The 12,500-nt window shown below is 40.4% G+C and overlaps 1 protein-coding gene and 2 non-coding genes across 3 annotated transcripts in view; all 3 read left to right on the forward strand.

Moving 5' to 3' along the window:
* Positions 1-6,895, forward strand: part of LOC106821353 (sodium/potassium/calcium exchanger 3-like) — a 29,981-nt gene extending 23,086 nt beyond the window's left edge. Inside the window, exon 9 of the mRNA XM_014826116.1 lies at positions 6,887-6,895. Within this exon, the coding sequence (XP_014681602.1) occupies positions 6,887-6,895 (9 nt within the window). The remainder of the gene's footprint in view (positions 1-6,886) is intronic.
* Positions 6,896-9,923: 3,028 nt separating this feature from the next.
* Positions 9,924-10,005, forward strand: Trnas-cga. Its single transcript has one exon. It is a non-coding gene; the product is annotated as a tRNA-Ser (tRNA).
* A 1,154-nt stretch (positions 10,006-11,159) lies between these two features.
* Trnas-uga lies at positions 11,160-11,241 on the forward strand. The gene has a single exon. It is a non-coding gene; the product is annotated as a tRNA-Ser (tRNA).
* The last annotated feature ends 1,259 nt before the right edge of the window (positions 11,242-12,500 follow it).

Below are 12,500 nucleotides of genomic sequence, written 5' to 3' on the forward strand. Positions count from 1 at the left end.
CCCAGGGTACGTTCCGGTATACCGCACCGTACCCAGGGTACGTTCCGGCAGTACCCTGGGGTACATAGACCCTATGAGCGTTAGGAATGCACGCGTTTATAAGAGATCTACGTAGGCTGTAACTACGCCTGCCCGCTAACACAGCAATATACGCGTCTATACGTGAAATCTGTTATAAATAACACTGCTAACTCACGCTACGGCATCCACATTCACACGCTGCTATACCGTCATAATGTTACTAACACTGCGTTGTATGCTATGCACGTTTTTTTGCGGGGTCTCTTCAGGGTTTTACTTCTGTCTTGCAAGAGATCTCACCAATAATCATCAACCACACTCATTGGTTCCTTACTCTGCTGATCGTGTTTCGGATAGGTTAATCGTTTTAGAGTTTGAAAATTATAATGTATGTTTGTTCATATTTGATAATAATATAATTCTATTGTCGTTAACATAATTATCGTTTCATGTGATTAATTATGAATAACATTGTAGCCGAATGGCGAAATCTGTCTAATCTTGAGAAGGTAGAAATTAAGCAATCAATAATTGCAACAAGGGTGTTTTAATCGTACTTTGCGCTAAATATGTAATATGCAGTATTTGTTGTCGAGGTAAAAAAAAAAAAATTACTCTGCACTCTCTGTATTAGGCTTGGTTTGCTATAACTAGTAGGAAATCGTGTTGGTGCGTGCCAAGACCAGACGTAATATACTAGAATGCGTTTGCTAAGGGTACCGATTACAGTAACTGAGAACTGTTAGTAAATGTCGCAACGAAAGAGGACGCAAGAAGCGTTATATTGCGTGCACCTGCTGACGTCACACGGGGTGCGCCTGCTGTCCGTCTGACACCTGTGCGCGATCCAATTAGTAGAGAAAGAACGAGGGCAGTTCAGGGTATTATTGCGCTGAGGAATGAATAGCCAGCATTGACAGTCTGTTTCGCACAGTGCTGTGCGGTCGTTTCCACCTCATAATATCATTTCCTCGCGGTCAATCCATCCGGAGTTACCTGCACATGGTAGTGAGATTAGCTTTTCTATGTCCATTCAGTACGGAGCCGATTAAGTGTGGATGACCTCACGCTAGGATAAGCCCGAGCGAACCGGAGAACATTAAAAAAGAAGAACACGTCGTGCTCTTAAATTTTGCGATGTATACGATAAGTGTAAATCAATACTTGCTATTCCGTGGTCGTAGCCGACACAACCGGTTGTCTGTCGTCATCGTGTCCTGCACATGGTAGTGATATTAGCTTTTCTATGTCCATTCAGTACGGAGCCGAGTTAGTGTGGATGACCTCGCGCTAAGATAAGCTCGAGCGAACCGGAGAACATCCGAAAAAAAGAACACGTACTCTTACATTTTATGATGTATACGATAACTGTCTTAGGGGATCTATATATTGTATGAATCGTATACACACTCGTTGACGTAGAAGGTATCAATCAAGTGCTATTCCGTGGCCGCAGCCGACACAACCGGTTGTCTGACGTCATCGTCGCATGCTGTACACACACATACATACCCGTTCAGTTTAGTCGTATTTGTTAATTTTCCCGTGAGTAGGTGAACTCAGGGTGGTTCGTGTGAGTAAATTACCCCGTTGACGTCTGCCCAACATTCAAGCTATAGTGCTGGCAAGGCCGCGTAACCGTAAGGCACTATTAGTGGAACATTCGATGAGAACCGATAATTACGCAGACTCTGTAGTGCTTCTTAAACTATTTCAGTGTCATTCGCCCTAGAGAGTCTTTATCACAAAATTTCATTCCCCCGCGACTCAATTTCCTTGTGTTTCTTCGTAATTTTCGTCTTAGTCTCCATTTACCCCCAAAATAATTTCATTCACCTTTGGGTGAACTATTCGCCAGGTTAAGAAGCACTTCTGTATATAAACAACCGAAAGCCAACCTCACTTAATTATTACAGGAAGGTTTGAAACGTAAAATTGAAATCACCGCATGTAGCAGAACGCGGCAAAAATCTTACGACCTGCGTATGTTGAGTTCTGTTTTGTCATTGACACCATGTATCTCGGCTGCTGCTGCTGCTGCTGCTGTTGCTGCTGCTGTTGCTGCTGCTGCTGCTGCTGCTGCTGCTGCTGTGCATACGATGGCACTGTGCTGTTAAAATATATGCGTCGATAAGTCGCAGTCGTCGCTATTAAAGTTATTCTGACAATCCAAAATCGATGACACTATCAAGATTAGCCTGTCACGCTGACCGCATGTAGAAATCGATAATTGAGCTCCAGCTTAATTGATGGCCACGATGGACGCTCCGCATATATAGCTCTGCCGTCTGTTCGCCAAACCGAATCCGGAATCCGGTGTTGGAAATTCGGATGAATAAGCAAAACAAATCAACGATGAAAGCGTTACCGCGCCAGCGCCAACAGTTCGAATTGCCGCCGTGCTGTTTCTCGGTTGTTGATTACGTTCTTTGAAATAGAAACGTACTCGTCGCGGTTTGTTATTTGAGCACGCGATAGGAACAGCTGTCGACTGTCGGTGATCAGATTATTCTGCGAAAAAATTGCGCGTTTTGATTGTGTTCATGGTTATATGCACAACGAAAACGTAAAAAACCATTTCAAAGTGAACACGTTCGGGAAAAAAACAAGTGAGTTGAGTGAACATCAACGTTGGCGTCATCGTCATCGTCATCGACGTCGTCGTCGTCGTCGTCGGCGGCGGCGGCGGCATTGGCGTTGTCTTTATCGTCATCGTCGTCGGCGTCGGCGTTGTCGTCATCGCCATCGTCATCGTCGTCGTCGTCATCATCGTCATCGTCGTCGGCGTTGTCGTCATTGTTATCGCCATCGTCGTCGTTGTGGTCGTCATCGCCATCGTCGTCGTTGTGTTCGTCATCGTCATCGTCGTCGGCGTTGTCGTCATCATCGTCATCGTCGTCGTCATCATCGTCATCGTCGTCGGCGTTGTCGTCATTGTTATTGTCATCGTCGTCGTTGTGGTCGTCATCGCCATCGTCGTCGTTGTGTTCGTCATCGTCATCGTCGTCGGCGTTGTCGTCATCGTCATCGCCATCGTCGTAGTTGTGGTCGTCATCGTCGTCGTCGTCGTCGGCGTTGTCGTCATTGTTATTGTCATCGTCGTCGTTGTGGTCGTCATCGTCGTCGTCGTCGTCGGCGGCGTCATCTCCGCGTTACGGCATTAAAATCGCTTTCGTGCCCTTCTGGACGAGCCGAGCCCACAAGAAGCGCTTAAATAAGTTTATGGTGACAGTCAGGCATTGAAACGCCATTACTATACCGCAAAGCTGTAATTAACGGCCCTCATATTATACTAAGGTACTTCGTATAGTCAAGCTATCTCGTCTCTCTGCATATAGTTCAAGAATTACTGCGTTCAGGGCAGTAGGCTCGTGCGTTCACTGATAGAATCAGTGGGGAAAAAAGTTGGCCTATTTGTCTTACACGAGCATGCGAAGGTATGACGTGGTTTGTTTTGTTAATAGAAATAAAAAACGCCGGATGTTAACGACATTTGTTTGTATTCGCGCATGCTTTTTACATTCGACTCTCGCTCTCTCTCTCTCTCTCTCTCTCTCTCTCTCTCTCTCTCTCGCGCTCGCGCGCGCGCTCTCTCTCTCTATCTTTCTCTATTGCGCGCTCTATCTCTCTCCCTCTACCCTATTGGTCTCGAAAGCTTTACTGGATTAATTTCCACAGAAACATATGCAAGTAACTATCGTTTCATCGGTTCATCTCGCGTGGGGCGCCATTGGTAGTTTATCGTGACGAATGCAAGAGTACGCTTTGACGCTCAGTTTTACAGAAATTATCCGTTTGACACGTAATTGAATGAACAATTTTACGACCCGGTCTGCGTGGACTAGTCTGGAATTATTGCGAGATCGCAAATAGTTGTTTTCGAGTAACGAGCGACACAATCGGCATTAAAATTATAGCGAAGTATCATTCAAATTCAATCCGCACGCGAAATATGTATTAACAACCTCTTTGTAGCTGTGTACATCGGCAATAATACCTACGCTACACAGTCGTTATACCGCAGTTTATTATTAATAAGTACATGACGAACTTTACGATCTGGAACACGGGCCTAGCTGAACGCGCATGTGGTATTATAGCGTTGTTTTGAAGTCAGCGAAATTACAACGATATTTTACTATTACGTATAAGCCATGACCATCCGGTTTGGTAATATTCACTGTCAAGCGAGACAATTTACGCTTGAAAACGTGTAATAAACTATTATTACTCTAAACACCTCCTTGATACTATTGTAGATGTATATGTCAACCGATATTCAAGCTTAAATTGCCTACTATCCATTGGAAATTTATGACGATATAATTATAGAATATTCCTTTTGTTCCTTTTATATTCGTATGGTCATCATATATAAAACCATGATAAACCTTAATTTTGACAGTTTCCTAGAAGGAAACGAAGCCTCGAGGTTTCGTATAGTAAGGGGAACGATACACAGTCGTGTAATACGGCTGTTTCATCTCGAGCATTCAACATACATATATACATACGTATTTATTCGATTTCTTTAAACGATCAAGAATTGTTGCCTCATCTTTCATTCCGCTGGTACTCCAGCCAATTCTTCTTCCTATTAAGCAGCAATATTAACAGAGATCAGTTATATACCTGCGCGTTATATGCAACGTACGCTATTCCGTATACTTACGTGTGGTGCACGCATTTCGTTGATACAGCTTGGTTTTGCTTCACAGTTGTTAGCAAAAAATACGTATTTTGCATTTATCGTGTTTCATAATTCGATGAATTCGTGTTTCCAGTCATTCGATGCTCGGTTCAGTCCACGAAGGAAATACTTGTTCAAATGACTAGCATCGGCCTGTTATACATTTTGCATCGAGAAGTGTCGTGAACAGACCATGTTTAGCGTTATATGCACGACGTCTGACGATAGCATAACTGTCTCGTATTTTCATTCGTATAATTTATCGGGCTTTTTCTCTCCACGTCAAGTTTCAAGTTTTCACCGGCCCTTAAGATTAATTTAGTGTTTTACGAACTTGTTTAACGGTTAAGACGGAAGAAAATTTTAACAATAGATTATATTCAGATGATTCTGTCATTTCATGTCTCTTCGCTGTGCTGATGATGTTTGCCGCATAGCTTTTGTTTTCGCGCATACAGCGCGAATTTCGGCTTCCATGAATAAATGGTAATTGTGAGTTCCTCCACATCAGTTCGCTGACTATACGACAGCTGCATGGCTGGATGCTAAGCCTGGATACCATCAGGCTTCAGCTACTTTAACAATAATAGACTTATCTACACGATGCCTAAAACAAACATGAATCGAATTTAATGACACGCGTTTTTATCTAAACTCAATGAATATGGTCACTCTTTTGATGGAATGTTTCTCTTTCAACGCCTCTCTCTCCCCAAACTGTCAACATGTCTAGCTGCATTCAGTAACGGATCTGAGGCGTGAATATCAGCACAACGGATTATATGAGTTAAAAGATAAAGTATTGAAAGTGTGTCGAAAGCACAGTGTCGTAATAACACTGAATGCATTTCGATTTCCATATATTGCAAAATGGCAAGACCGTGGTTCTTTTCAAAGTTTTGGGCACCAGGGTGCGCTATTTGATTGGTTTACATCCGGTTCGAGAAACACATCATATATACCGATATATATATACATAGTACTTGCATTATTGTCGTGGTTATCCTTTTCCATTACAATAGAATTTCTATTGAGTGTAATACCGAGAATGTTCATGCCGATGATATAATGCGTATAAAAGGCTTTTGGAAAATGGAAACTGCACAATCGAAAAAACGTGTTAGTCACGTCAATATGGTAAAAGATTGAATACAAACCGGTGCGTATACATACATGCGGAAATGAAAACATTTGTAGTCGTGTCTGAGTAACTGAGGTTAATCTACACAATAGATAAAAAGCAAATTGAAAAAATTTGCGCCCTATAAAATATAGAGATCCTAACAAGCCCGGGTTTCCAATACCTAGTAACTTTGGGAAGTATAATTTCGCGGTACCCTATTGCCCGTGTAATTTTTCCTGTTGTAGACATTTCTCATTGTGTTTATCATAGAACACAAACTACAAGTCCGTTTTCTCATATTGTCGTATGTGTAGTTTCCTCGTAATAATATGTGCAGTTTCCTCGTATTGTATTATATAGTTTCCTCGTATTGTATTATATAGTTTCCTCGTATTGTAGTATACGTAGTTTCGTCCAGTTATTTGAAGATAACTGTTTAACTTTTTATGAATAGCGCGTTTACATAGCGGCTGCACGGTTTGGTAAATCGATCCACGAATCGCTTTAACATTTCCGGACATTGTTTAGACATTGCACAATATCTACGCAATCAAGCTTTTGTGCAATTGTAATTGTAAGTAATCGTGGTGTAATTGTTAAGTTACTGCATGTTAATTAAGGTATTGCTCACCCGTAGTTTAATAATTGCTAGCGCATTGCGCAGCTATTGTTCAAGCATTCTGAAGCCATTGTGCACCCATTAATTTTATTATTATTAATTAATATAATTATTTATAATTATTTATTTATTTATTATTATTATTATTAATTAATTATAATTAAAAATATTATTATAATTAATAAAATCAAAATTAATCACCCGAAGTGTTTTATTTGCTTGTTGACCTCTCACCTATCACTCCAAGCAGTTCCACTTTCTTCTGAGCCCCTCCAAACAATTAACCTGCGGAGAGCGTTGGGGCTTGGTGTGAGTTTCTCGCTATAACAGTCGCTTGTATCATCTCAGAGTTTTATCTCATTGTATTCAGAGTATTATCTCAGTATCTCAGTATCTCAGTATCTCAGAGTATTATCTGATTGTATCATCTCAGAGAATCTAGAACAAGAAGCGTTTTGTTGTTATTTCAATCGAGTACTGCAAAATGCGGTGGCACCGATACTTGCTCGCTGCTGTAGTTGCTCGAATGGAAGTTTACGTGTTATTAGAAAATACGCGTGAGCAGCGCTCGACAGTGTGCCATCCCCCACAAAGATATGATCTCCAAGCGATCACAGGATGAACCATGATTAATGTATCTCTTTGAAATGATCTATACGTCTCGTATAACTCATTTTGTCGCTCGCGGTCAATCATTTTGTTTTGCTTATCGTTTATGCATTAGATTCTGCGTTATTATTGTTGTTATTATTATTTATTTACGTCGCGAGCAGCTATCGTTTCTATAGTCACCGACTTTGGAAACCCCTAGATTAGCCCTGACATTATAGTACAAACATCAGCACACACAGCCACAGGCTAGTGTATTAGCCATGGCACTATTGTACAAACATCAGCACAGAACGATGCACCCACCGACTAAACGCCACAGGCTAGTGTATCAACCATGACACTATTGTACAAACATCAGTGCTGCATAGGTCCAAGAGAAGAGGGATCCCAGTGTGCGTTTAAAAGCATAGGCATTGAGCATAGAGTGAGTGTGTAGCCGTTTATGTCACCTGCCAAATTGCAGTTCGATTTGGTGCGACTGAAAGCTCAATAGGGGATGAGTGAATGCACGCTTAGCTCACGGGATGCGAGCAGACAATAAAACTCATACAATCCTATATTCGGAAATGGCAATTTATATCTAAATGTGCAAATTGTGGCGAAACGGAGCACATATGCCACGCGTTCACATTGGCGGTACGGGCCAACGACACGGAATCAGACTGGCGAATAGTATTTTGCTTATTACTGATAAGATACGATAGAATTTACGTTGCCTTGCATCGTGGTCCGGTGTGTGATTGAAAGTTTCAGCAAAAAGGAATTGTTTAGCAAGCTGTGTCGTAACAGTTCGAAACGACGATATGCTGTTTGATAGCTAGTATTCGTGATAAACGATCTATAGAAATTGTATATATTGTAGTGTGTGTGTGTGTGTGTGTGTGTGTGCGCGCGCGCGCGCGTGTGCGTGTGCGTGTGCGTGTGCGTGTGCGTGTGCGTGTGCGTGCGCGTGCGCGAGTGTGTGCGTGCGTGCGCGTGCGCGCGTGTGTGTTTATGCATATGTGCACACACGTGTATTTAACCTTTTGTATAATAAATTAAACTTGTTAAAATATAAATAAATGATATTGCTGTTAACCAAATAAACAAGGGTCTTGTGGTTATATGCATCATACGTCATTGTTTTTCCGCTACGTTGGTGGTCTACCTTCAGCGTACAACCTGCATGACTGACTGACGAGCTGACTGACATAATCTGTTTTATATTACAAGATAATGACCATAATCATGTTCATAATTCATAACCATAACCACGTTCATAGTCATGATCATACATGTACCAGGCACTGGCAGCAAGAACAAGTCCGCACCAGCTACAGCACACACGCCGCCATTAACTATATATATACTATATATATATGTAGTATATATATAGTTAATGGCGGCGTGTGTGCTGTAGCTGGTGCGGACTTGTTCTTGCTGCCAGTGGTACCAGGTGGACTGAGTTGTCTGCTGGGGTTTGTTCATTATACCCGAGTGTAAGCCCTGCTAGACTAAACTACGACAATGTATCGATATAAATTTATAAATTTATTTAAAAAAAAATTTTTTTTGGCCGATTAAGTTATAAAATCCGGGACGTTGTCTACTAATTACCACGTCATAGGTGTCATACAGGGTTCATTCTCGGCATCTGACGCTATCAACGTGAAACGGCACCAAACCACGGCACGCTATATATATTATTAAACGGGTTATTAACTTATTAGCTTGGTTAACATATATATTACTGAAAATAATATAATTAAATATTATTAATAAACATAAATCTAATACATTTTAACCCGATATATAGTATATATGATGCTTTATTTAATTTGTTTATTAATTAAGTTATTATCACCTCATATATTACAAACAATATCAAGAGCTTGACAATATGTACATAAATAAAATATGCAACTGTATAACTACTAAGGATAAATACACATACACAAAGCACAGAAAACGGACACACTTATTTACATTGTGGTCTTTGAGTATTTACATTTCATTTGACTTTTAACGAAATGCACATATTATATAATGGTATTATAATACAAACCTACTGTCCTACAGCATTCTAACGTGTTTCACAAATTTGAAGCTGTTATGTACAGTTGCAACTCTAATGTGTACAGGTAATGAGTTCCAACCTTCAATTAAAATATAAATGCAAGATTTCATTCCTTTAATCCTTAAAGAAGCGAACTCCTTTACCCGTGACATACAGAAAATGTCTGCTGCATGTAATTGTCAAATTATTGCGTTGTTTTTTCAAAGCAACGAGAATGTAACGGGTAGGGCCTACTATCCAGAAATGTAATGGGTGATAACATAAACGGACGTGAGTAAGCAAATACACTGGCAGATCCACGATGGCATAAAGAGCCTCCCCTCTCCCCATACAAGAATGGTAGTAGTAGTAACAGTAGCAGCAGTAGTAGTAGTAGTGGCAGTAGTATAGTAGCAGCAGCAGCAGCAGCAGCAGCAGCAGCAACAGCAGTAGTAGGCCCCTATAGTAGTAGTAGTAGTAGTAGTAGTAGTAGTAGTAGTAGTAGTAGTAGTAGTAGTAGTAGTAGTAGCAGTAGCAGAGGTATTATAGTATATGGTGGTGGTAGTATATGTCAATTATTATGATATTGTTATAATTACATTACTAGTGAAGAACCAATACTAGTTTGCACACGCATGCTAGCCTGATATTACTTTCGCGATCAAAACATGACATGTATAAACATCCGAGGTACGTAGAGAACAAGAAACGCAACTTGAATAATGCATTAGTAAAGCAAACACGCGTTTTAAAAGGAGAACGTCATGGGAATTGGTATCTATTAAACAAAAGAGCCGTTCTAACTCGACATTAAAACAGTCGAGCTGCGATGGCCGAGTGGTTAAGGCGTTGGATTCGAAATCCAATGGGATATTCCCGCGTAGGTTCGAACCCTACTCGCAGCGAGCAACTTTTTTATTCGTGTAGCTCTAGCAAAGTTGTCAGAAATTCGCGTATTCTCAGCTGCGTAATGCGTAGTTCAATTAGTAAGTAGTAAATCATAGCGTCGCTCACGTGCAATGTTCATTAGGAACATCCCGAACGTCAATGTCTGGAACAACCGTTGTGTTGTTAATGAACTATGATTACAAAGTTGAAAGGTCTTTTGATCTTAGGACGGGTGTGCGCGAATGCGAGCGCTGTGGACGAGTCTTGAATCGCAACTTTCGTTTCGTCGGTGAATGTGACATCCATTTAAAAGCAGCGCGTACGATAAGGGAAACATGCTTTAATACTGTTTCTATTCCTATGCGGCTGAAACCGTGTTGTTGCTTGCTCGCTTGGCGAGGAATGCGTGCTTGATTCGTTGACCACCTGACTATATCGACCAATACTGTATACGCTGTATATTTCGCGGTGGTTTAATTTTCGCCACCGCGAAAATAACAACACGCGAATAATTCATACCGAATAATACCGTTCGAATAATTCATAATTCACCGACCGCGAAATTAACCACTCGCGAAATTGTCCGTCAAGTCTGAATTTGCGCAAATGTCTGTACGCGAAAAATATGGCGTATACTGTAATTGCGAAACCTTGTCTCAAGCATATCATCCCCAGGAGAGAAAACGTGAAGAAACAACCAAAATGCGAAGGAAACCTAAAGTACAGTACAGTTCTTGTCATTCTCTCACAGTTGTTTTATGCCCGAAGTAAAATGAAATCATTTGGTTTTTTTAAATTAAATTAAATTAAATAAATTAAGTAAATTAAGTGAATAATAACATGAGTTCTGGTAAGTTGGAGTTCAGAGAGCGGTACTTCAGTAGGATGAAATGATTTGTATTCATATTAAAAACGAGTGGTAAATCAGGCCACAATATTTGCAATAAACCGTGAAAACTTAAATCACATACGTACGTACACTGCTATGTTTCTGGTAGCATAAATATTAGTCTAACAAGAGTGGATAGCATTCCATGAGTTCTCGAATTAAAATTAACCATGACCGACTGGGGCAACTTACCAATCAGTATCAGTCGAGTCTCAATTTCGGAAACTATAAGCGCAAATATCACATCCATCAACGTTGAATGTTTGATGTGTAACAATATTTGCTGCGATGGCCGAGTGGTTAAGGCGTTGGACTTGAAATCCAATGGGATCTTCCCGCGTAGGTTCGAACCCTGCTCGCAGCGTGTTTTAACTCCTAATCAGAACGGCTTAACCGTACGTGATATTTTTTTCCTGAACCTTTCCGGCAGTACAGTGTACATCGTCTTCGTTTTTTTTATTTTATTTATTTGTGATTCATAATTTTTGATTGATGCCTTTTGATTGATGATTTTTGATTTATAATTCAGACCTATAGTGATTGAGACATATAATAATAGGTAAGAAAAAATATATAAAGAAGAAAAACGAAGAAGATGTACAAAGTAAAAATTTTCGCTACCCGTGTACAGTGACCTATAGCTGCCAGAAATGACTATGTTGAAACTGCAAAATTGAAAAGAAATTAGCGCTGTTTCGATGGGTGCATTTAAAAAAAAATGCCTAACGCGGAGTTGCAATATTAAAAACGCGGGTCAGTCTTGCGTCATCTCAAATTTCGTGGGAGAAGTCGTCATTTTCCTCTTTACCTGCTCCGTTTGTTACGTAGTCAGGACTAAGAGCAAAATAAAACACAGCTTGCTCTGCAAGTATGAAATTTTCGTTGTCAATCAATTTAAAACAGAAATTCAAAAATGTTAATGTCAAAACAGGGTCGGACGTCGTTTCAAATAAAGACCCTATTTCACAATAACCCTAGAAACTATGGGAGGGGATGTGTCAAAATTCAAACGTTTAATTGATCGATTGATTGTTCAATTGAACAGTCAATTTAATCATTCAAACGTTCAATTGATCGATTGATTGTTCAATTGATCAATTGATTGTTCAATTGATCGATTGATTGTTCAATTGAACAGTCAATTTAATCATTCAAACGTTCAATTGATTGATTGATTGTTTAATTGAACAGTCAATTTAATCATTCAAATTTTCAATTGATCGATTGATTGTTCGATTGAACAGTCGTTTAATAATTTAAACGTTCAATTGAGCAATTAAATAACTAATTGCCAAATTGAATCGCCGAATTGACGATTTGACGAAGTGACGAATTGACAAATCAAAGGCACGAATACTGAATAGGCGTATTGAATCATGGAATGGAGCAATTGCCGAGGCTCGTCTATCGAGCAATTGCCGAGGCTCGTCTATCGAGCAATTGCCGAGGCTCGTCTATCGAGCAATTATTGCCGAGGCTCGTCTATCGCCAAATCAAACGTATACCTACTGCACATGCGCACAGAGGCATGACGGAAGGCCGGCTCAAATAATTATCAAACATGTTTGAATCGGACGACTTGGCCGGCCGACTCGAAAATCGATGCGACTCACTGGACACACT

This window comes from Priapulus caudatus, unplaced genomic scaffold (genome assembly GCF_000485595.1).
Source record: "Priapulus caudatus unplaced genomic scaffold, Priapulus_caudatus-5.0.1 Scaffold70, whole genome shotgun sequence".
NCBI classification, from domain to species: domain Eukaryota; kingdom Metazoa; phylum Priapulida; class Priapulimorpha; order Priapulimorphida; family Priapulidae; genus Priapulus; species Priapulus caudatus.